A 24765-nucleotide genomic window follows, 5' to 3' on the forward strand; every position below is an offset into this window, starting at 1 on the left:
CTGGGTGCTCCGCAGCGGCCGGGCCCTCGGGGGGACGGGGCAGGGGGTGCTCGGGGATGGGTTTGCTCCAGAGAGCTTCCCCACCAGCCATGGGGGACACACCAGTCCCCAGGGGGGCGTTGGATGGGTTGGGGGCCAAAGGGAATCCAAAGGATGAAGCGGCCATGTTGGAGACTGATGGATGCCCAAGGGAAGTGGGGACTGGGTTGGGGACCAAGGGGGTCCCAAAGGACGAGCTGGGTGGGTTGGGGACCAAGGGGGTCCCAAAGGACACGCTGGATGGATTTGGGACCAAGGGGGTCCCAAGTGATGAGTTGGCCAGATTAGGGACCAAGGGAGCCCCAAAGGATGCACTGGATGGATTGGGGACCAAGGGGGTCCCAAAGGACGAGCTGGGTGGGTTGGGGACCAAGGGGGTCCCAAGTGATGAGTTGGCCAGATTAGGGACCAAGGGAGCCCCAAAGGATGCACTGGATGGATTGGGGACCAAGGGGGTCCCGAAGGATGGGCTGGCTGGGTAGGGAAGCAAGGGGGTCCCAAAAGACTTGTTGGTGGGATTGGAGACCAAGGGAGCCCCAAATGATGTGCTGGCCAGGCTGGAGGCTGATGGGTAGCCAAAAGATGAGTTGGTCATGTTGGGGACTGGGGGGGTCCCAAAGGAAGCACTGGCTGGCTTGGGGACAGAGGGGGTCCCAAAGGACCCGCTGGCTGGGTTGGGGACTGTGGGGGTCCCAAAAGAGGCACTGGCTGGCTTGGGGCCTGAGGGGGTCCCAAAAGATGTGCTGGCCAAGTTGGGGACCAAGGGGGTCCCAAAGGATGAGCTGGCCGGGTTGGGGACCATGGGGGTTCCAAAAGATGCGCTGGCCGGGTTGGGGACCACGGGGGTCCCAAATGACCCAGTGGCCGGGTTGGGGACCGAGGGCGGCTTTGGCATTGGAGAGGATTTGGGGGCTTTCACAGGAATTGCTAAGTAGTTGGAGTTCTCCGCTGGGGAAGCAGGAAGGTACGGCTCAGCGGCTGCCGGCCACTTCGGCAAATACTCCCAGGCCTCCCTCTGCTCCGGCAACCGCCCAGAGGCACTTTCGCCGCCCTCCCCGGCTCGCAACGGGGCGGTGGGGCCGGTGCTGCCCGCGGAGCTGCTGCTCCCTGCCGACCCCTGCTCGCTTGTGGGGGGCTTTGGTGCGCTTCTCTCCACCGCTTTCCCAGGCTGTGGGCGCACGCTGCTGCTGGCCAGGGGTCCGGCTCGGGGGTCCCCACCCTCACGGCCACCCTGCTGCTGCACTGCTGACTCAGGCCCCTCGGTGGCACAGAGCCCTCTGGTGCCAACCTGGCCACGTCCGTCCCTTCCCTCCGTGGGACTTGGAGGTGGTGGTGGGAGGAGAACGGTTTTCTCTGTCCGCAGCACGGTGCTGCTCTGGGCCGGATACCCCTCCCCGCCTGCCGCCGGGGACCGCCGGCCCACCAGGACATGGAGATGGGTCTCCACGTGCGGCACCCCCTCGGCCGTGGGCGCCCGTGGGGGCACCCTGAGCTCACTCCGTTCCCGGCGCGGGGGGGATGCCGGTGGCTCCTCCGCTGTGGCCACCTCCCTCCGCGTGGCCTGGACCCTGGTGATGTGGACAGGGGAGCCCCGGGCAGGTGAGGGCTGGCCGCTGGCAAGCTTTGCGGCACCCTCGGCGTGTGCCGGCTCTGGCTCTCGGCTGGTGGCTGCCAGCGCTTCCCCGTCCCCGGGCTCGGTGGCCGCGTCCCGTCGGCGGACCGAGGTGCAGTGGATGACGAGGGGGGTGGCTGCCGGTGGCTCCCCGCCGCTGGCCAGTGCTGTGGTGCCGTGGGACGCGCCGGCAGTTCCAAAGCAGAGGCTGTAGCTGCTCTTCACCAACTTGCGCACGTCCCGGGGCTGGGGGATGCGCCCCTTCCCCTTATCCTCCGGCTTGGGGGGGATGGCCGGGGGGGACCTCCGTGCTGGGGTGCTGGTGTTGGGTGGCTGGCGGGGCGGCGCCGGGGGCTTCTCCTCCTGCCGGGTCTGCGGCACCAGCCTCACGTCCTGCGCCTGGGAGGTGAAGAGGCGGCGTGGCGGCGGGGCGGGGAGCGCCGGGTGGTCGGCCTCAAAGGGGAGGGTTTGGGGGTGGCCGGGGCAGATGGCTCGCTGCCTCAAGCTGGGCCACGGCCTCGGCCCTCTCTCAAATCTGGGGGCAACATCCAGCGTCTTCCCCACCTCTGGCTGGGCTTCAAACAAGGCACGTGCTCGCCGGTAGCGGATCCTCTCGGTCGACGGTTCCTCGGTGGCACTGGGCAGCCGGTGGCCCTGCAGCACCTCCTGGTACTTCATCCTCTCGTTGAGTTCGTTGAAGGTCGTCTTCAGCTTGCAGACGTTCTCCCTCGTCGCCTCGCTCAGCACCACTCCCTTGGTGGGACGGGTGGCAGTGGTGTCCCCCACGGCCACCGGCATCCCGCCACCCCGCAGGTCCTCGGCTGAGAAGCTGCAGTCCGAGCGGGACAGCGAGCTGGACTTGCCCTCCAGGCCATCCCCCAGCAGGTCGGTGCCAGCAGAAGATGGCCCGGAGGAGGTCGAGCTGCCCCGCAGCCCCTTCTGCTCCATCTTGATCCTCTGCTCGTACTGCATTTTCTTGGCGAGGACGTTTTTCACCAGGCAAGAGGCCGCCCTGGTCTTGCTGGCATCAGCATCCAGGGAGGCCGTCTTCATGAACTGCTTGTAGTTGAGCCTGAAGTCGTCCCCGATGGCCCTGGGGGGCTCCTTCCTGGTGGGGGGCAGGGGCTGGGGGGGTGGGCTCTCACCCCAGGGGCCAAAACCCGTCTCCTTCCTCTCCTTCCTCTTCAGCAGGATCTGGCGCTTGGGGACGGTCCTCTTCTTGCTGTGGCCCTTCCTGGCCTCGCCGCTCTCCAGCTCCACATCCACGCACTCAAACTGCTCCTTTCCCAGCAAGCCCAGCAGCTCTCCATCCACGCCGGTGGGGAAGGGCCAGCCCACCCTGCCATGGAGGGCTGTCACTGTGCCCCGGGACTCGCCACCGGCCACCGGCCACCGCCGCGGCCGCCCGCCGTCCTCCGAGAGAGAGTTGGAGAGGCTGGAGGAGGTGTGGGAGCTGCACATGTCGAGGCGGGCGCCGGGGGGACCGGAGAGGCTGCGGAAAGCCCTGGCCGTCAGCGCCCGCACCTCGCCATCCGCCTCGTCCGAATCGCTGGGCGCCCCAACGAGCATCCCCCCGGGCTGCCGGGGCAGAGCCAGCTCCCCGCCGGTGGCAGTGGCAGCGGTGGCAGGCGGCCGGTCCCTGCCGAGGGGACCCATCCTGCCCCCCTGCCCCGGCGCCGGGCTATTCTTAGCCGCCGTGGACAGCTGAGCCTGCCGCGGGCGGGTGAGGGGGCCGGGCGGCGGGGGGACGCCAGGGGCCCCCGCCGGAGCCCAGCGCCCCGGGGCAGCCCCTTCGGCACGGTTGTCCCGCCGCCCCGCGTCCTGGGGGGGTGTCCCTTCCTCGTCCAGAAACTCCAGGCAGTCCTTGAAGGTCTCCGTCCCCTCCGAGCACAGGGCAGAGTGGTAGGAGGAGACGGAGGAGCCCGACATGCTCTTGGCGAGGTCGTCGCGGGGGAGCCCGGGGAGGTGGCCCTCCTCCTCCGACGCAGACCGCCGGCCGTCCCCACCGCTGCGGGGACCCTCGCTGTCGGTGCCAGGCAGCTCGGCGGGGGACAGCAGGACGGGGTCCCTCTTCCCACGGGGCATCACGGCAGGAATGACCCCAGGGGATGCCAGCCGGTGCCTGGGGACCCTCCTGGGTGCTGGGGACGCTCTGCCGGGGACGCTGGTGTCTCGACCTTCTGGCTCCCTGGCCGTCACGGCGGCTGGACCCAGCGGCAGGATGGAGCAGCCCCTCGATCACATGGACGGCAGCGAGCGCCAGCCCGGGGGAGGCGATGCCAAGTGCAATTGCAGGGATGCCACCGCCGCCCCCAGCCTTAGGGGTCTGCCGGGGGGCCGCCAGCACCCTCCTCTGCCCCCTCACCCTGCCCTGCTGCTCCCCAAACCCACAGGCAAGGTGGCAGGGTGTCCCCGCACCCCATGGGGGTACCCGGGCTGTGCCCCCCAGTGCAGCAGGACAGGCTACCCCGGGGGCTGGGGCACCTGCAGACCCCTCTGGGGACATCCCATAGCCAGTACTGAGGGCACGGCAGAGCCCCTGCGTGCCCTCTGTCCCATCCGTGGCTCCTTTCCTGGCTCTCTGCCCACCTCGCTGCAGGGACAGCACGTCCCTATACTGAGGGATTCCCCAAAATCCATCCTGCCCCAAGCAGCAGTTCCCTCAAAATGCATCACGAGCAGCCAGGAGCAAACCCAAGGCGTGAAATCAAACCGGCCACCAAGCACCTCCGGGAATCACAAGAGCCGACTGATGGATGGCTACTATTTGCCTTTTTTCCAGGTGACTCAAATCAAGCAGCCAGGGCACCCGGCACGGCAGGAGGGTCCCCACAGCGTGGCCGGCCCTGACTGCCACCAGCAGAGCTCAGCCCGGGCTTTCGGGGGGATTTTTGCAGTGAGGCAGCGGTAGCAGGTGCTACCCAGCACTGCCAGCCCCGGAGCAACCCGATGCCCGAGTCGCCTGGGTTCAGGCAGGGACTAAATTTAAACCTTGGCAAGGCAGAGGAGGAGAGGAAAGCTTCCCCGATAGCTGGCCCGGCACTTAACCCTTTGCTGCTGAGCAGGGCTGGGCTTGCAGGTGGCATTTGTGGCCATGGGGAGCTGGGGAGACCTGCCGTGGGCAGCACCTGTGACAATGTGTGGGATTTCAAACCCCCAAATCCCCACAGCCTGGCTTTGCCGGGCGCCAGGGGGATGTGGCTGCCAGTGGAGGAGCTCCCGGTGCTGCCCAGATGGCACAATGTACCCCAAAACCTTGGGCTGCTGCTTGGGTGCTGCAACCCCCCAACAGTCCCCAGGCGAAGGGTCCGGCTCTCAGCCTGGGGCTGCTGAGTGTCCCCAAGCCCCCCCGGACCCGGCTCCCCGTAATGTGGGCTCGCAGCCTGGTGGGCGCCTGCTGAGTCACTGCTGGCTCTGTCCCCAGCCGGGAGCACCTCGGAGACGTGCCAGCAGCCCCAGCTCGCTGCTGGATTGACAGTGCCGGGGGGGATCCACAGCAGGCAGGGGCTGCAGATCTGTCTCCTCAGTCCCTGGCCAGTCTAGATCCCAGAGAGACACAGTTTTGTTCCCTCTCCTCCAGTGAGGGCCGTGCCCAGTGCCCCAGGGCCACTGGTAGTTGGTGGGAAAGGGAGGCTGGTCTAGCCCGGGGTCACCAGTGTCCTTGCTGAGCCTCCCCAGGGTGCCAGTGTCTTTTTGGTGATGCAGGGTGCATCCGAGGTACCACCCCCGAGGGTGAGGAGGAAGGGCAGAGAGGGCACAAGGGGCACACAGGCTGCGGGCGCTGGTGAGGCTCTGAATAAAGTAAAATAATCAACCCGGTGGGAGGATCAGAGCAGCTCTCCCTGGGCACCAAGGGGAAGGTCTTTGTGCTACCGCCTGGCAGGTCCCACTGTGCTGGCAGCAGGTGCCAGGCAGATTTAGGGCAACGACTCGTATGAACACTTGAAACCGTCCCTCTGCCTCCACTCCAGCCCTCGCGCTCGGCACAGCTCTTTCACTCTGACGCCCAGGTCCTGCCAGAACCGAAACGGCCGGGGTGTCAGCAGCTGCGAGAAGGGGTACAGCAATACCGGCGGCTGGAAAGTACCACCGCACGCCCAGCTCTTCGGCTGCTTCCCCCGGCACCCCCCTCAGCGCTGCGGGAGGCGGGATGGCCCCCGGCACCCCCTGCTCCATAAGGGCCGGGTTGCAGCCAGGAGTGCCGGCTTGGCCGGCTTCTTCCAACATCCCTGAGGCTGCCAGGAACAACCTGTCTGGGTGTGTTGTTGGAAGCGGAGAGGGAACGGGCTGGGCAGTCCCGTCTCACCACCCCAGCTGCCAGCAACCCACCGGGCAAGAGCCGGGCTCCAGTGCTGGCATCTCCTCCTGGTTCCTGGATGCCTCCTCTCCTTCTTACTGTGGATGGTGATTTCTACACAGGAGAGAGATGGCAGGGCATGGCGGCGATCCCTTGAGATCCTCCTACCAACCAAAATACAACCACACGGCCCTGGTGAGGCCACATCTGGAGCACTGGGTCCAGTTCTGGGCTCCCCAGTTCCAGGACAGGGAACTGCTGGAGAGAGTCCAGCAGAGGCTACAAAGATGATGGACTGGAGCACCTCTCTGCTGAGGAAAGGCTGAGGGACCTGGGGCTGTTCAGCTGGAGAAGAACAGACTGAGAGGGGACCTCATTGATGCTGAGCAATAGCTATAGGGCAGGTGGCAAGAGGATGGGGCCAGACTCTTCTCAGTGGTGCCGGGGACAGGACAAGGGACAATGGGCACAAACTGGGACATGGGAAATTCCATCTCAACATGAGGAAAAACTTCTTTCCTTTGAGGGTGGCAGAAGAGGCTGCCCAGGGAGGTGGTGGAGTCTCCTTCTCTGGAGAGATTAAAACCTGCCTGGACACGTTCCTGTCCAACTGCTCTGAGTGACCCTGCTCTGGCAGGGGTTGGACTGGATGATCTCCAGAGGTCCCTTCCAACCCCACAGCATTCCGTGATTTTAGGTTAAAAGGCTGTAAACCTGTCTCCCAGCACCCGGAGCACAGATCAGGGTGTGGGGGGAGCAGCCTGTTAGGCACAAGCACGTTACAAAACAACGGGCGGACTGAGGCTGAGCCAGACTTGCTAATTAAATACTGATTTATGTTTAAGCCAGCATGATACCGCCTGTAGACTTAGCATTGCATTTGCTTATTAACTTGCGTTTTTGTGCCAGCCCTGTGTGTGCTCACCTCAACGCTGGCAAGGCTGAGAGGGAGGCAGCAAGGAGGAAGATGACGGCTGCTGGTGGCTGCCAAAAGCAGCACCTCTCCCACGCTGGAGCTGCTTTTCGCAACTCCAGAGGAGCAGGAAACACCGGCGCAGCTCAGCAGAGGCTTTCAAAGCCGCCTCTGGGGCTCTGAGGGGACCTGGGCATCCAACACACGCCAGCAGCTCTGAAGTCTGAAGCACTGTGGCTCAGCCGGGCCAACCCTGTGAGGCGATCCACCTCCGAACCTCTGCAAGGCCTGACACCACCATCCTCTCCACAGCACCGACCCTGCGGCCTAGCAGGAGGTGCAACCCCCACACCCCGGTCTGCCGAGATGGCGGATTCAAGGAGCACAGGGCCAGGCTGGGCCCTCCCAGGAGTGGGAGGGATGCAGCCCACCGTGCCGGTTGTTATTTTAGGGCCAAGACGCCCAGAACCCGGCCCCGCTGCCAGAGCCCCCCGGCCCGGGCCGCCTCAGTGCCCAGCGCCCGCCGCCATCTCCCGAAGCCCCGCGGAAAATGGCGGCGGCCGCCGGGCCGCCCGTCTCCTAGCAACGGCCGGCTTAAAGGGGCCGCGGCCTGTAACGCCGCCTGCTTCAAAGGCAGGCTTTTGAAAGCGAATTTTGACAGAAAGGTCAAGTCTTTAATTTAAAAAATAATCATAATAACTTACTATAAATAACTCCGTGTGCAAGCCCCTGGTATTCCCCCCGAAGCGGCACCGGCAGCTCCACTGCGACCCGAGCTGTACCCCGACCAGCCTTTATCAATGAAGGGGCTCAAGAAATAATTAGAAGTAAATCGTGTTTTGCCAGGCAACCTTTGGCTAAAGGCAGCAATGCACTTTGACAGCCACAGGCACGAGAACCATTTTCCTCATTTTTTTTTTAAACTAAGATGCCAGTGCTGTATAAAACCAATAACTCGTGTTTATCACTGAAGACATTTCTGGGTTCAACGCCCATCCTCACAGCACCGTCACACAGATGGTCATCAACACCCTTGACTGTGATTATCAACAAAGAACATCTTACTGCTTTTTTGAAGCACTTAAAATTACGGAGGTGGGCTCCCACCTCCAGAAAGCACTTTGAGATCGTGGGATGAAAGGTGCCATCTGTTTTAAGTGCAAAATACTAGGTGTGAGCTCCAGCTCCGTAGGGGACACAGGTCTGACAGGGTCATCACGCTTGGTGTCCCCACCGACACCACCTCATAGTCCTGGGAGTCCAACAGGAACCACGGGGAAGACATCAACCCTGGAATGAAGCCCGACCACTTTAATATATTCCAGGTATAGCCTACAAACTATTTAACATATAAAAGCAATGCTAAAACAATTTTGCCCTTTATACACGCTCATATTATGCGCTTAGAATTGGGAAATACCAGAATTAAGGCCGCCTGTCCTACTGCCAGCCACATTGCCAGGCTAGAATAACCAAATTGAACATTTTTGGCCCAACAGACTCACACTAAACGTGTTTCACAACCAAACCCCTTCACACGCCTCTTTCACAGGGGCTCTTCCTGCCCCGCGTGGCTGACACGCTCTGCTCGGCTTCCCCAGGTGCTCCTACCAAGTTGGCCAACGGGAACAAATGTTAACGTGACAATGCTACTTCAAGGAGTCACTATATTGCTTTCAATATTTTTAAGCATTTCACAGGAGCACCATTGCTGTAGTGGCAATGGTGAGATCATATAGGGGATGCCCACATCTCATCCTGCAGAAGCATCAAGCCTCGAACTCCACAACGAACACCCACCCTCTGGTGCAGACCCCCGGAGAAGCTTCTCACAGAATGGTTTGGGTTGGAAGGAACCCCAAAGATGATCCAATTCCAGCCTGCTGCCCTGGGCAGGGACACCTCCCACCACACCAGGTTGCTCCAAGCTCCCTCCAACCTGGCCTTGAACCCCTCCAGGGATGGGGCAGCCACAGCTTCTCTGGGCAACCTGGGCCCGGCCCTCACCACCCTCACAGCAAAAAACTTCCTCCTAATATCTCACCTAAATCTCCCCTCTTTCAGTTTAAAACCATTCCTTGATCAAGAGTCCCTCCCCATCTCTCCTGGAGCCCCTTGAGGGACTGGAAGGGGCTCTACGGGCTCCCCAGAGCTTTCTCTTCTCCAGGCTGAACCCCCCCAACTCTCTCAGCCCCCCCTCCCAGCAGAGGGGCTCCAGGCCTCCGAGCATATCTGTTGCCTCCTCTGGACCTTCTCCAACAGGTCCATGTCCTTCCTGCGCTGAGGACCCCAGAGCTGGACGCAGTGCTTCAGGTGGGATCTCACCAGAGCAGAGCAGAGGGGTAGAATCATCTCCTCTCCCTGCAGCTCCCAGCTTTGGGAGCCTCCCACTGCTCTAACGGAGGTGACAGGGACACCAAGGGGACACTGTCCGTGCCCTATGGTCCCCGTTGCCCACTCTCAGCACCAGCTGTGGTGCACCACGCCAACAGGACACCCTCAGTGCAATGAATGGCAAAGCTTTAAAGGCAATTTTAATTCTGGAATTTCCCAAACTTTTGAGGTGTAAGCCAAGGCTACCTGTGGCTACTCATTATGAGTTTTAGGGATGTTCAGTTTTAATTTCCACGGCAGGAAGGCTACGCCAAGTCCCCACATCAGGGATGGAGGGCAGAAGCTCGCACCTCCAGAGCCCGCACTCCTTGGAGATGTGAGAACAGTTTATTCCATGCGTGGATCACACCCACAGCATCCCACCAGAGAAACTAGCTCAGGAGGTTCAAGAAAGAAGCTCAGCTGGAGCACCAACATTCTGTCCTCTGCTGCCAATCACCGTAACCCGTTCTCAACCTGCCTTTAAACGCCTGGTTTCGTGAAGGAGGATGAAGAAAAAAACAGGACGCCGCCAGGTGGATCTTTTTCTTTGCAATAATAATCTCTACAGTGGAACATTCATAACTACTCAACAGAGTAAAAATATGCTACATTGAAACGGTACCAGAGAAAGCAGGACCCCTGTAACAGCTGGAGAAGAGTTTGCAGATAAAACTCAGACTTGAACAGCCAGCTTAAAAATACGCCACTGAAAACCTATGAGGAAATAAATAAGAGTTGTCCTTTCTCCACAGTTTGGCAGACCTGGTGCCGCTCACAGACTCCTGTCTTCTCATCCGACGCTGCTGATGGCATCCCAAGGAAGGTCCCCGAGGTAACCAAGGAACATCCCCGAGGTAACAGCACGGGGTGAGGTCCCTGTGACGCCACGGAGAGCCGGCAGCCGGCTCAAGCGCTCGCCTCAGGCAGGTGCTCAGTTCTCTCGAATTAAGCATCGCCGTGTTACGCTCCAAGAGGAAAAACGTGCCTAAATTCCCATTACAAACCACTGCAGCAGCAGGGACAGCCACTGGGAATCGGTGTGAGAAGGCAAGTGTGCTTCACACCGAGAGCTACGCCGCTCCTACGATGGAGAGAATGGCAGGTCCTTGTGAAACACAGACAGTGAAGACATTTGTCTGCTCTCCCGGGAATCATATACTGTTTGGATGTGGATGGCAGACAAACTACCGACGAAGACAGGTTCCAAACTAACGGGGAATTAATTTACAAAGTGCCACTGGTCCTTGGAACCACATCTAGTGTACAGTGTATATTACAGCAACACTGGCTCTACAGCGCGTGTCGGCCCCTCTCTGCGCCAGAGGCAGGAGGATTCGAATGTTCAGACTCTTTACAATAGACTCCTTCCCTTCTTATACAAAGGAAAATTAAAACATAAGTTAAAACGGCAATAAATAAAATCAGAGAAGGTGTGCGTCCCGCTCAGCGCCCTTTGTGCATCCCGATCAGACTGGAGAGCTTCTCACAGTGCTCAAGTTTCAGCGACTCCGCTTTCTGTTTTAACCGCTCGTCTCTGTACAGCTTGGCCAAATTTGACAAATCAGACTCTGAAAGATGAAAAAAAAATAAAAAAAATAAATATATTAGGATGAAGCCATGAGCCTGCTTTAAATACCTGTTTCCCAGTCCTTGGTTATCCTTGTGGCATGCTTTTTTTTTTTTTTTATTTCACCTTGTTTCAGTGAAACTGGGCACGTTAATAGCTTTCTTTAAGAAGAGGCCGTTGCGTTTAACCAAGGTAGCTACTTAAGAAAACAGTATTTTCATAATTGCTTGCAAACTCTAACAGTTTTAATAACCCTTTCCATTAGCGCACTGGTAAGACCATAACCAAAATGAAAAGTAAGACTGATTATTACTGTCTGCAAAGAAAACACAAACTATAGAAGTGGAGCTTAGAAGTCACGTAAGATTTAAAATTATGGTAATGATCTAAAGAATAGATTATTGCTTTAAGATGTACATATATAGTTAAATTACCTGTGCATAAGAAGGGGCTTAGTAAGATACCACCTGGCTGGCCTGTCTTAGGCCAACCAGGTGGTTGGCCTTCACATCTGGACCACATCTCACCCCTTCCCCACCCATCCTTACTGGTGGACCACCAGGCGCAGACTGGTGTGTGTGGGGGTCACTTCACACCTCCCGGTGGCATTTCGGTGACAACCCTCCCAACTCCTTTCCCTCTGGCTGCCTCAGGGCTGTGCCAGCTGCCTGCAGCCTTGGAAGCCCAGCAGGAATTACGAGACGCACATCCCGGCCCACGTAGCCCTTAGAAACTCAATACTTTTGGCGCATCCACCCCACGTGGCCCCAGAGCACCCGTCCAAATAATCTACTTTAACTTCTAAGTAACTGATTTTTTTTTGATGCTGTGCCTCTCAGAATTCCAACTGGCAAGAGGCTTGCCCAGAAGGCATTATAAATTCTTTTAATTTTATTTTATTCTTTGCTATTGATTACAGGAAGGTGAGCAGCTCGCCGAGGGACTTGTCTGAAAGGCCTCTGTGCCCTTTCATTAACAATACAATCTCAAATGTACTTTGCATATTTTTTCCCCCTTCTTCTCAAAAGCAACATAAAAGTGAAATAATCCCATTGTTTGAATTATTTCCCCCCAGTAATTCAGAGAAGTTTCTCTTCTGATTAGCTAAGGAAGTCTTAATATAGCTTTCTCCCTGGAGAATAATTCAGACGCAGGATTAGATGCACCTAGAGAATAGCAGTAATTTGTTTCTGAAAAGGTCACAATTTCCCTAAGCACAGGCTACCTGATGACAGTTTTTCAAAGAGCTTTTATACACCTTGCAAGTCCCTCATTTAACAAAATCATTCAGAGAGGAAAGAACTTCAATAGGTGCTTTCATGCCTCATGTCCTCTGTCCCTGTCCCACTGAAATGTAAAGCCATTTGACCCCCCACCTATTTATTGAAAAGCTTCACGAACTGACAGGCACGAATATTTTCTTTTGATCAGGAATCAGTTTTTAGGTTTTGTAACTAAAATGCCACTCAAGCAGGGCCGGGCACACAGCTTCAGCAAAACTAGACTCAGGTAATTGTCTCCCAGTCCAGAGTCCCTGGAGTTCCCCAGAGAAGAATCGTCATTTACCCTTATCCCATCGGGCAAATATAATTCACCACAAATCCTTGTGCTTTTGACAGCATTCATTCTGTCACACCTGTTTGTCAATTTTTTACACAGAGTTGTTCCTTTGAGCTTTTTCTCTTAAAGGAAGTCCCAAACCACCAAATTCCAACTCCACATCCTTATTCTCTCTCTTTTCAGTCGCCTCTCTGTAATTTTCTACAACTCTTCGCAGTCTCACTTTGCAATTGTGTTATCACAGCTCAACCATCTCCTGTAAAAAACCCGGGATGTCCTTTTTGCACTTAATGAAGACTTCAGAAGACCAAAACCCACAGCATATGCAACTTTTACATGCTGTTCTGCTGCATAAAAATGCAGCTGAACAAGATACTGATAAATCACTTAAAGTTTTGATTAAGGTAGCTGGGCACAGCTAAGACTTTTCAAGTCATAAAATAAAGGGCTTTAAAAATCCCATGTAACTATTGCATGTCCGTTGTGCTGGTGCTAAGGGCAAATGCACCCTCAGTAAACAAAAGAAATGCACTATTAACAGACATCCAACTGAGAAAAATAAGTAATAAAATTGATTACACAAAGTTAAACACTTAAACAAGAATTAATGGACTGAAGTTATGAAGCAACAGCTGATCAGGAACTGTCTTGACTCTTCCCCAGCACCCCACCTTGTAGTCACAGTTTATTTTTACAAAGCTGGCCGTGCTAAAGTTAGCGCAGTCTCAGCTGTGCTCATTACCTGCTCGCCGGCCTAGATGGTAATCACTCTGAAAATGTTTTTTTTTAATTACGGTGGCCTCCTCAGGCTACTGCTAATTGCGGACCTTGTAAATGTATTTGCAGATGTGTGACTAACGAAGTCTCTTAAGTGTGAAAAGCTGCAGAGGAGCATCGTTTTGCAGGCATTACTTGGCACTGGATGCTGGCTCATCTCCCCCTCTCCCACCACCAGTCTCTTGCCCGTGCCGGGGCACGGCACTCCCAAGCTCAAGGTCTACGTGAGACAGACAATACGGTGACTTTCAGTTGCACAAGGTCAATTAGAAGGCTTTTTATGTGAGAAATTCTATCCCCACAGCAAGCCCACACATGAAGCCTACATTTAGGACTATTAACGGCCACGTTATACCCAGAGGCTGCCACGGATGCTCAAACATCATAAGTCAAGCACACTGAAAACTAAGGGACTTCTGGGGATTTTCATGGTCTTATATTATGAATTCTTTTCTAACTTCAGAGCCTACACCTGTATAGTTCTCTTCAAAAGCAAGACTGGTAACTTTTACATAAAATAAAATAAAATAAAATAAGCCTTCCCATCAAAAACCTGTTAATAGTTTGGAGTTCAGCAACATGACTATTACCTCTAGCACGGGATTAAACAAGTCTTGCTTAGACAGAGCGTATGCTTCCAGAAAAATACAACTGGGAAAGAAATAGTTTGGAGTCAGCAACACGACTATTACCTCTAGCATGGGATTAAACAAGTCTTGCTTAGACAGAGTGTATGCTTCCAGAAAAATACAACTGGGAAAGAAACTGTAAACAAGTGCAAAGTCAGTTTTCAGCAGCGTGCCGAGGAGCGTAGCAGTTCAGAAAGCCCTACTAGTGTGTGAAAGCCGCTTGCCTGATACCGTTAAACATTTACACAGAAATAACATCTCCCACTTCCCTTTACACCCAGCAGTAGTTTGTGTTTACTCATTTTAAGGCAATGAATTCTTTAGCTGAAAAAAAGAAAATACACAACATCCCAGCTTCAGTTAGTCCTTGTAATTTGATTTCTGTTATTTTGTGCAGTTAGAAAAGAAGCCGGGATTAGCTCTATTTTAAATGAACTGGAAAAGTAATAATTAACAAATAATACAACACGAGGTTAAAATACATGCCTTTGTACGTGCCACTGATTGACTTAGGACTGACATGAGAATAATGATTTTTGAATGCTCACATTTTTGTGTTCTCCCTTTCTGCATTCAATTCTTGTTTTTAAAAGACAATCTTGACTATGGTGAAAAACATGATCTCAAACTCATCTAAAGATAGAAAATGCAAATAAGCACACAAAACAAGTACAGAAGCACCCTCTTTGACAACTGATACCAGTAGCAAGATTACCAAAAGCACCTGAACAGGCTATGGGCTCCCCTTCTCATGAAGTTTTGAAGAATAAGTTAAATAACCCCCTCATGGAGCCAGTGGAAGCAAAAATCATTCAGCTCCAGCAAAGGAAATGTGGAGTAGGTGATGTCTCAAGATCTTTTCTAGCCCCAATGAGCCAGATAAATGCAGTGGATGACACATTTAAAACATCATGGCTAAGAGTTAGTCAAGCATAAAAAACTGAGTGGAAAAAAAAAAAGTCTCAAATGGTGAAATCTACTTTCCACTTGTCTCTCAGAATCACCTAAAATTAATTTTCGCAGACCCTCAAGAATAGCAAACACGGTGCTAAGAGCAGATGTGAGAAATACCAGTGCGAGGTCTGAGATGTTACAAGCATCAGAAAACGAGGCTAAAACTAAACCACCCAACTGCTGCCGGGTTGTAGGCACACAGCTGCAACAAAAATAACTTACTTTGCTGTTTCTCCTTCCAGCAGCTGGTCTGAATGTAGTCTATGTAATCTTTTTCCACGGTTTTCTCTAGCTCTTGAAGTTCTGCTCCTTGATAGTTCTTTTCAAAGTTTTTATCAACATAGTAAGGCACCTGCAAGTTCTCTGTTTCTCTGCTAATAACGTGGCCTATGGACCTGTGAAAACACCACAAAGAAAACAGATTTTTTTTTTTAGCAGTTCAAATATAAAGAAATCAAGAGATGTTTCTCCATATTAGCATTTCCAGAGGACAATATTTACAACAACAACTTATTAACAGTTACTTTCTGCAGGACTATAGCTCCCTCAGCCATCCAATAAGGAAATTACAAGTCTGCAAACAGAATTCACTCCCCCCTCGCTGCTCCCTGCTAAAAAACCACAGGAAAGTAATGTTTGGAGAGATCTACGAAGAACTGAGTCAGAGCTGACACTGTTCTCTCCAAATACTGTGTTTGTTCTCAACAGCTCAGTCAAAACACTTCTAAAACATAAGAGCAAAGTTTCTCTGTGAACACAAGCTCCACACGCTTTCTTCTGTTTGCTGGTAACTCCTGGCCAGCAAGGGCCAGAAATCCATGGGAATTGATGAAAAACGTAGAGATTGTTCAGAAAGGCATACAGCCCTCGCATTGCTTGGGGCATAATGCAATCGGATGTGGATCTTCCTGATTTCTGGATCCTTCAGTAGAAATAAAAATTAGCAGGGGAGACTCTAGTTACACTTTCCTTTGGGTTTTTATAATCGTCAGTAAGCGAAGTGGGGCACAGAATACCCCACAGAATATCCTGTAGGTAGAATGAGCCCGGATTAAACTATACTTTTATACTGAATTTCCTTATTTGAGCAAAGATACCCAGGTGTTTTTTTTTCAAATCACTGCCCAGAGAAAGGGGCAGGCAGCCAAAACACAAAGGTTACACTCAATGGAATCCAGTTTGCCCCTCTGATTTCCCAGACTCCTCTTTCCTTCCTTGCTATGTCTCAGAGGTTTATAGAAACCATTTCTTTTAATTTTCAGGCTGTTCAATTTTTTTTTTTTAAGGATATGATTTAGAGAAAGAGCGTAACTGTGTACCAGGCTCAGGCCTGACTATCTCAAATCAACAGGAGAAGGGGAGGTAGGGAAGAGAAGCAGGAGAGATTAGCTGCTCCGGGGGCAGTGTGGGAGGTTTCACATGGGACTGGCAGATAGCAAAAACACTCTCTGGGAAAAAAAAAAACACCAAACCCCAAAACAACCACCCTCTTGTTCTTACGCGAGGTCTACACACTGACATCTTGTGGTAACAAATAATAAAGGGTGTTGGGCTACTATGAACGTGTATGAGCCTAAATCTAAGTAGTTTTGCTGCTAGAAGAGAGCAAGGGGAGTGTCCGGAGCCCTCTGGTTCTCCAAAAAGGTTCTCCAAAACCTGCTGACTCCCACTCCTATCCCAGTAAGAGCCAGTGAAGGTGACTAGACTGGTCAGCTCTGTCCCACGAGAGCTTCCCTCCTCCTCCTCCCAAGGCTGGATGCTGAGAGGAGCAAGTGGGTTTTCCTCTGCCCTGTAACTCAGATTCCAGCAGGTTCTGCTTCCAGACCTGAGCAGTTTGGTCTGCCCTCTGCAACCCCGGGGTCCTGCTTCTTTACAGATGTTAAACCAGGGCACTCCAAGGCTTTAATGATTTGTGGAGCTTGACAGCTCTGCCAGTGGAATTCAGAGCAGATTTGGATTTATACCGTGAAACAGCAGGCTTCACTTCTTAAATGCTTTAGGTAGGAACCTCCACGGTGGCCCAGAGCTCCCTGGGGGCTGGGCAGAGCCAGAGGAGGATCAGCAGCACGGCTGAGCTACTCCCACATTCCTGCCGCTGCCTCGCTGGGCAAAAACATCTCACAGCAGTTGAGAAAGCGCCCTGGCGCCGTGCCTCTGTTTGCTCAGCACACAGCCCAGCACAGCTCCCCACAGCCAACTTCACAGATAACACTCGGGAGAACTCATCAATACAGACTGTTGGCATTTCCTTATTTACAGATTGATAACACTGTCTAGAAAGAGCAGAACACAACACTAACGTGCATTACACCAAACCCAACTTCTGTTTACCTCCATACCACAAACACCTAAGACCTGAAAAATGGGGTTTTAAACGACTTACGATTTGTAGAATAGGCTGTAGGGTGGGTTGGTGGCCATCAGTTGGGTTATAACCGACACAATTATTATTATGAAAACTGGCATCAGCTGAATAAATGCAGAATACGAATTCTGAAAAGAACAAGAAAAATTAGCAGTCAAGAAAAGACACAGATGACAAAGGACGCATCTATTCACAGGAACCAGGCTATCTATCACAGCTCAACAATGTATTAAATCTAAATTGGAAAAAAAAAAAAGAGGAAGTACTTTCAAATTTTGAGAGGGATGACATCTTAACTTCAAAATATTATTAATAGTTTCAGAAAAGTCTTTAAAGCCATTTTCTTTCCATTATATTTTGATGACTTGTCTTTCATCTGCAGCTTCCTTCAGAGGGTGATAGATGCCCACAGTGCAGTACCCAACCAGCTGACAACCCAGACCAAAGGAACACGTTGCAATTCCCACTCGTGCCTACAGCTTTCAGTGCACCTTCTGAAAAATCTCCATCTCTTTTCAAACACTGGATAAAATGGCTGAGAAGGAAAGGCTTACGTGACCCTTTGCAATCTGACTTGGGACAGGATGCAAGCACTTGGGGTTTTTGTTTGAATGAATTTAGTAGAACAAAAGAGGGAGAAAAAAAACAGACAGCCACACAAAAGCACAGATCTTTACTTCTGCTCTTCAACCGATTTTTAAACCACCCTTCTAAAATGCCTTTCCTAATCCAGAGCAAATTATAATACGCAGCTATTTAGATTTTGCTCTCTGCCCTGGGATAGCAGCAAGAACACCTGATGCAGTAGTAGGAGGGATTCATTTGCCCTGGCTTAGCTGTCTATAGGCTGTACCTGGTTTTTCAGAGCCTGACTGTAAGAGATTCACAGGGAAAAAAATCAATCTTCCTTGGAGAAGGATCTCGCTAGGTTAACAGACTGCCTCTGGAGGAAGATTTTTCCAAGGCAGGTGGCGTGTGTGTAAGTGTACTACCAACAAATGACACCTTGTGTCTCATCTGGAGGTTTCAGATGGTAAAAAGTATCCCAGATCCATCCTGTCCCGGGCTGGAAAAAGCCTGTGCAGCACCTGGGCAGAAACTGTGTGCTAATTTAAGGAAGGATTAAATACACCCTGAGGACAAGCCAGTATTTCCGTATCTGTTATTGGTCCACATTTGGAGTAATTGTTGTTGGATTACCAAACCATCAGAGCTTGCAAAAAGCAAGCACCACCAAAACACTCCAAAAGCTCCAGAGACTGTAATCCTATCAATACAATGTATTTTTAAAGTAGAGATGAATAAAAGACAATCTAGTTACTTTTTAAAACATCCATTTTGGCTGCAGCTCTTGAGATTAAACACTGAGTATTTAAGGATGGGAGTCTGTCCCGGCTTCAGCTGTGTAAGTGTCCCCCCCTCAGCCTGGTGAAAGCTAAACACTGAGCATTTAAGGATGGGAAAGTCTGTCCCGGCTTCAGCGGTGTAAGTGTCCCCCCCTCAGCCTGGTGAAATATTTAAGCCCAAGAGATCCCTCCTCCTGGCTACCTGTGGCCTGTTTTCTTCCTCCTCTGGCTCCTGTGTCCATTGTCTCTCATGTCGGTGCCTCCGGGGATAATAATGTGCATCTCTGGCTACATTTGAGAACATATGGATATTTCCTGTTAAAAAAAACCAAGAGAGTCACGATTTTCAATCTGTTGCTGGTGTTCACCTGCATTTCTCTGAGTTTCTAGCTGATTATCCAGGCTTAGGCTCCACGGCCTGGATTACACTTGGGAGACCTCAGATTACAAAATGCAAACACGCCTCAGATTTAAACGTCAGAATAACACGTCATTCCAAAAAGCGTACCAGAGAAATGCTAAAGTTTGGCCCAAATCCATCTTAACCTAAATCAAACTACAGAAACATGCTATAATTTTTATTATTGTATCTCATACATGCTGCACATGAGCCAGCAGTGTGCCCAGGTGGCCAAGAAGGACAACAGCATCCTGGCCTGTGTCAGGAACAGTGTGGTGAGGAGGACTCAGGAGGTGATGGTCCCCCTGTACTGGGCACTGGTGAGGGCCCACCTCGAGGGCTGTGTCCATTTTTGGGCCCCTCACCACAAAAAAGACATTGAGGGGCTGGAGCGGGTCCAGAGAAGGGCAACAGAGCTGGTGAGGGGCTGGAGCACAAGTCTTGTGAGGAGAGGCTGAGGGAGCTGGGGGTGTTCAGCCTGGAGAAAAGGAGGCTGAGGGGAGACCTTCTCGCTCTCTCCAACTCCCTGAAAGGAGGGTGTAGCCAGGGGGGGTCGGTCTCATCTCCCAAGTCCCAGGCGATGGGACAAGAGGAAATGGCCTCAAGTTGCCCCAGGGGATGTTCAGATTGGAGATTAGGAAAAATGTTTCCACGGAAAGGGTTCTTAAGCCTTGGAATGGGCTGCCCAGGGCAGTGGTTGAGGCTCCATCCCTGGAGGTGTTCAAAAGCCGGGTGACATCGTGCTTAGAGACATGGTCTAGTGACGGGTTTCTATCTCTTAGGCTGATGGTTGGACTGGATGCTCTTAAAGGTCCCTTCCATCCTGGACAATTCTGTGATTCTATGATTCATATTTTAGTGTTGTTCTCACCACACTCCATGCCAGGCCATCGCTTGTGTTGCATTCCCAAGCTCTACGCAGGAAAATTCATTTGCTTCACCAGACTCAAGCCATGAATTATGGCTTCCCATAATTAATGCATATGGTCTTCCAGGCTCATTTCTACTTCCTCTTCCTTCAAGCTATTAATAGTTTTCCTCAATGATTTTATCGTAAGTAAAAAGATTTTAAAAATGTGTTAAAAAGGGTACAATTCAGGATTTCCTTTCTTGCACACTGAATGTAGTTGATTTATTTAAAAAAATTCTAAAATGAATTGCATATGCTGTTTCAATTTGAAGCTTCAGCTCCGACTTTATCACCATATGAATATCTTAATAATAGCTGTGCTCTCCTCTTTTGAAACTCAGTATGTCTTTGTATTAGAGAATTGAAATTTGTGGCCTTATCCTAACAACAGAAATGCAGATCTATTTTTAAGCCCTGGGAAAGATGTCACATTATTTAACATTCTTAGACTGTCCTTTCTCTGAATTTCCCAAAGAATTCTGCAAGAAACCTGGATGGAAGTGACCTTTGCCCTTGTGTCAAAACATCTGTTTCATTGCTTGTTCAGAGATTTTTCCAAGGGTGGAGGCATGTTTGCAGTCAGAGCTCCAACAGGGAGCTGGCTTAAAGAAGGAACTTTCGTTCTTGAAAAAGAAAGTTTGTTTCTGTCATTCAACACCGCTCAGGCAATATCTTACCAAGCTATGAAAAAACAGAAGCAAGAGTGGGAAGAGAAGAATGACTTTTGCAGGGTGCCTAGGAGAAAAGTTTTCCCAAATCCTACGTTTCTGAAAGAATTTCTGCCAGCAGCTTCTTTCCTTCTGTCGTGCATTTATTTTATGAGAAGGAAGTTCAATTTGTAGCCTCTATCCGTTATAACTGCAGCACTACGACACGTGTAGAGTCTCCTTTTTGACTTATGACATTTAGCATTTTAATACTTTTCCACTGAATTTCCATAGCGAAAAAATTACCAGTTAACAACACATAATCACAGAATGATACGGGGTTGGAAGGGACCTCTGGAGATCATCCAGTCCAACCCCCTGCCAGAGCAGGTCCACCCAGAGCAGGTTGCACAGGAACGTGTCCAGGTGGGTTTTGAATGTCTCCAAAGACGGAGACTCTACCACCTCCCTGGGCAGCCTCTTCCCACCTCACAGGAAAGAAGTTCCTCCTCATGTTGAGATGGAACTTCCTATGTTCAAGTTTGTGCCCGTTACCTCTTGTCCTGTCCCAGGGCATCACTGAAAAAAGACTGGCCCCATCCTCCTGACACCCACCCTTTCAGTATTTAGAGGTGTTGATCAGATCCCCCCTCAGCCTTCTCTTCTCCAGACTCAAAAGACCCAAGTCTCTCAGCCTTTCCTCATAAGAGAGATGTTCTAGGCCCCACATCATCTTTGTAGCCCCTGCTGTCCCCTCTCCAGCAGTTCCCTGTCCTTCTGGAACTGGGGAGCCCAGAACTGGTCCCAGTGCTCCAGATGGGGCCTCCCCAGGGCAGAGCAGAGGGGCAGGATGACCTCCCTCCACCTGCTGCTCACACTCTTCCTGATGCCCCCCAGGATGCCATTGGCCTTCTTGGCTACAAGGACCCATTGCTGGCTCATGGCCATCCTGTTGTCCACCAGGACTCCCAGGTCTTTCTCCTCAGAGCTGCTCTCCAGCAGGTCACCCCCAACCTGTCCTGGTGCAGGGGGTTATTCCTCCCCAGGTGCAGCACCCGACACTTGCCCTGGTTGAATTTCATCAGGTTCCTCTCTGCCCAACTCTCCAACCTGTCCAGGTCTCGTTCTATGGCAACACAGCCTTCTGTCAGCCACCAGGGTACATTCTCAAGCACCCCTGTCGCCCACAGCTACACAGCAATCATGTTCCACAAGGGCAACGTTTCACCGGTGTCTGAGGCAAAAGGCACACGCAGGTGCAATTTCTTGTAGAGTCAGAAATGGAAAACTCGCAAACTCCGTGGGTCATGCTGAGTTTGGCTCACTTTGCACATCTGCTGATCAAATTTTGAAAACAATCTGAAATCCCCTGAGCTGCAAGATGCTACCACACAGACTAAGGTTATGTGGAGCCTGTAAGTAATTACCTGTACCTGTGGTTTCGGCTGCAGTTATTGGTGCATATGTTGCTTTATACCATGCCTTGGAGGTGAAAAAACTTATGAGTGCACTAAAATAACTAGTTAGATACTGCCAGGAAGACCCTTGAGCTCACCATATTTTTCAGATTTACTTTTAATCCAAACATGTATTCCATTGATCTTGCAGGATCTTACTAAGAATATAAAAGCCAAGGCTAGACTGAGACACACACGGAGCTGCCACAGGCAGGGATCTGCTGTGGCTACTGGATACTGCCTATCCAGTAACAGCCAGCCTCTCCTGGCAGGCATCGCCTTCTAAGCTAAGAAGTTTTAATTTCTTTACAGTGTGCAAGCTGCTACGAGCCACATGAACTCCCATGTGTTCCTAGTTCTAGGGGCACTGAGACCACAACACCAGGAGCTGCCACCAATGCTGCATTGGGACGGAGGGAGGTAGAATCATAGAAATGTCCAGGAAAGACCTCTCAGATCATTGAGTCCAACCATCAACCCAACACTGACAAAAACCATCACTAACCCATGTCCCTCAGCACCACGTCTGCCCGGCTTTTAAATACCTCCAGGGATGAGGACTCCGCCACTGCCCTGGGCAGCCCATTCCAAGGCTTAATAACCCTTTCAGTGAAGAAATTTTCCCCAATATCCATCCTAAACCTCCCCTGGCACAACTTGAGGCCATCTCCTCTTGTCCCATGGCCTGTTCCTTGGGAGAAGAGACCAACCCCCCCGGCTAAACCCTACTTTCAGGGAGTTGGAGAGAGCAAGAAGGTCTCCCCTCAGCCTCCTTTTCTCCAGGCTGAACACCCCCAGCTCCCTCAGCCTCTCCTCACAAGACTCGTGCTCCAGACCCCTCATCAGCTCTGTTGCCCTTCTCTGGACAGGTTCCATCCCTTCAATGCCTTTTCTGTCGTGAGGGGCCCAAAACTGGACACAGTACATCAGCAGCAGCAAAGATGCCCCTGATCCCTTCCTGTTCACACCTTATTTTACCTCCCATACCATTGCTGGCTTCAGACAACAGATAAAAGCAAAACCAAAAAGAAGGGTCTTCAGCTACAGCCAGTATTAAAATGTTGCCTACCCAAGAATCAAACAGCTAACCCCTTGCCAGACTAAAACGTTCCCACCCCTGACAAGTACCGTCAGAAATTTTCAAGAGAGGGTGAGATACTGACCTGTAGGAAAGTGCCCGCCAAAAAAGACATTGAATATTTCTTCTGGTGTAATGTCCGCTTCAAATTCTGTGTAGTAATTATAGTGCCTGGCCTGGCCAGTGCTGACATGCTCTTGGTCGCTTCCGAATTCATCGTATCGCAATCGTTTTTCAGGGTTGCTGAGAACTGCAAAAGCATTGCCTATTGCTGGAGAGTGAATTAAAAGAAGCATTACACAGGCACATCATACAATATTTCCAAATCTCACACTTTGATAAGCAAAGAAAGCCCAAAACAGGCATAAAAAAATCTGTGCTTGACCAAAGAATGAGTTACTTTTGAAAGAACTGCCTTTGTAAAGTAAGTGTTACAACACTGGCATTAGCTGGAATGGAACCTATTTCCTGCTGTCACTGACACCAGGAGAACGACAAATGTGTTGAAGTATATACAGAGAGCCCAAATATTTGTAAAAATGAGGTGGGAGAAATAATTTCAGTCAAGAGATTGAGTGAGACCGCAACATTTTATCAGATCAAACTAAGCACTGATATAGAAATACAGCTCTGTACACAGTTAATATGAAATTAAGAACTACAGAGAGTGATTAAGATGCAGAATGAGAATCCAAGCTTTTCTGTCGGCAGAGAGAGATGCTTTGGAAGCTGTACAGCATATCTATTTCACACTTTATGTCAAGCCACCCAGAAGTGTTTGTTTGGTTCATTTTCTTCTTTGATCTTTGCCAGATCATGGCTGTAAACAAGTTCATAAAGAAATACAACCCTAACACAAAAATAAATAAAGCAAAGCCCTTCAAAACCTCCTTATACTAGTAGACTATGAATGAGTACCTTACTTTCCTCGCGCTGCCTTACAGTGCTGTTGCAGCCAGCTGCAAACACAGCATGGAAAAGGCAAGAAGATGTAAGAGTTCAGATGCTAACATTGTTGATACAGGTTTAAATTGTAATTGCATTACTGAAAAGTCCAGACACAGAATATCAGACTCAAATATCATGTGCTTGCATATATATATAGGTGATTTTATTTATGACACAGAGCAGTTACTGGTTACACAACACCACACTCTCCTGCATGGCCAGTATCATTTCCACGCATTGTTCAGAACCTTTAGCAGTACCTAGGAATGAGATCTGGGATATGCTCCCCTTTCTTTCTAATGGAAATCTGTATTCTGGAGATTAGAAGGCAAATCTCGCCGAGTGGACGCGGGATTTTGTGGACAGGCACATTCCTGTTTATAGAAACGACAAGCTATACATGCCTGTATGATGCCTTTATTTATATATGGTGCAGAACTGTAAGCCTGAGGCAGCCTGTCCCTGTTTTAATCTTGCTGGAACACAGGCCTGCCCCCTTTCCTCTCACCTTTAAACGCCTCCGTCGCCCCAGGAGCACGGTTCTTGTCAGGGTGAAATTTCAGGGCCAGCTTGCGGTAGGCTTTCTTCAGCTCCTCCTCGCCGGCGTCCCTCTCCACCCCCAGAATCTCATAGTAGTTCCGACACCTCTTTATTCTGGTAGGACAAAACAGGGTTATCTTCAATGGCCTATCCCCCACAGACACCCCCGTGGAGACTCAACGTCCCCCTTGTCGCCTGTCACCCGCCCTCGCTGCTCCCTCAGGTGCTCCATGGGGCCTTCCTGCTCCCTCAGGCGCTCCATGAGGCCTCGCTGCTCCCTCAGGAGCTCCTCCTGCTCCCTCAGGAGCTCAACGGCCCCCCGCTGCTCTCTCAGCCCCCTCCTCTCCCCC

At 51.6% G+C, this 24765-nt stretch overlaps 2 protein-coding genes across 2 annotated transcripts in view; both read right to left on the bottom strand.

The window, feature by feature from the left end:
* PROB1 (proline-rich basic protein 1) overlaps positions 1-3736 on the bottom strand; it is a 4230-nt gene extending 494 nt beyond the window's left edge. The window contains exon 1 of the mRNA XM_014955783.1: positions 546-3736. Within this exon, the coding sequence (XP_014811269.1) occupies positions 546-3736 (3191 nt within the window). The remainder of the gene's footprint in view (positions 1-545) is intronic.
* Positions 3737-9767: 6031 nt separating this feature from the next.
* Positions 9768-24765, bottom strand: part of DNAJC18 (DnaJ heat shock protein family (Hsp40) member C18) — a 15149-nt gene continuing 151 nt past the window's right edge. Inside the window, exons 2-7 of the mRNA XM_014955812.1 lie at positions 24384-24529; positions 23013-23198; positions 18638-18750; positions 17108-17217; positions 14947-15119; positions 9768-10805 (exon numbers count right to left, since the gene is read on the bottom strand). Coding sequence (XP_014811298.1) covers positions 10681-10805; positions 14947-15119; positions 17108-17217; positions 18638-18750; positions 23013-23198; positions 24384-24529 — 853 coding nt within the window. The 3' untranslated portion in view covers positions 9768-10680. The remainder of the gene's footprint in view (positions 10806-14946; positions 15120-17107; positions 17218-18637; positions 18751-23012; positions 23199-24383; positions 24530-24765) is intronic.

Source organism: Calidris pugnax, unplaced genomic scaffold, assembly GCF_001431845.1.
Source record: "Calidris pugnax isolate Ruff unplaced genomic scaffold, ASM143184v1 scaffold228, whole genome shotgun sequence".
NCBI classification, from domain to species: domain Eukaryota; kingdom Metazoa; phylum Chordata; class Aves; order Charadriiformes; family Scolopacidae; genus Calidris; species Calidris pugnax.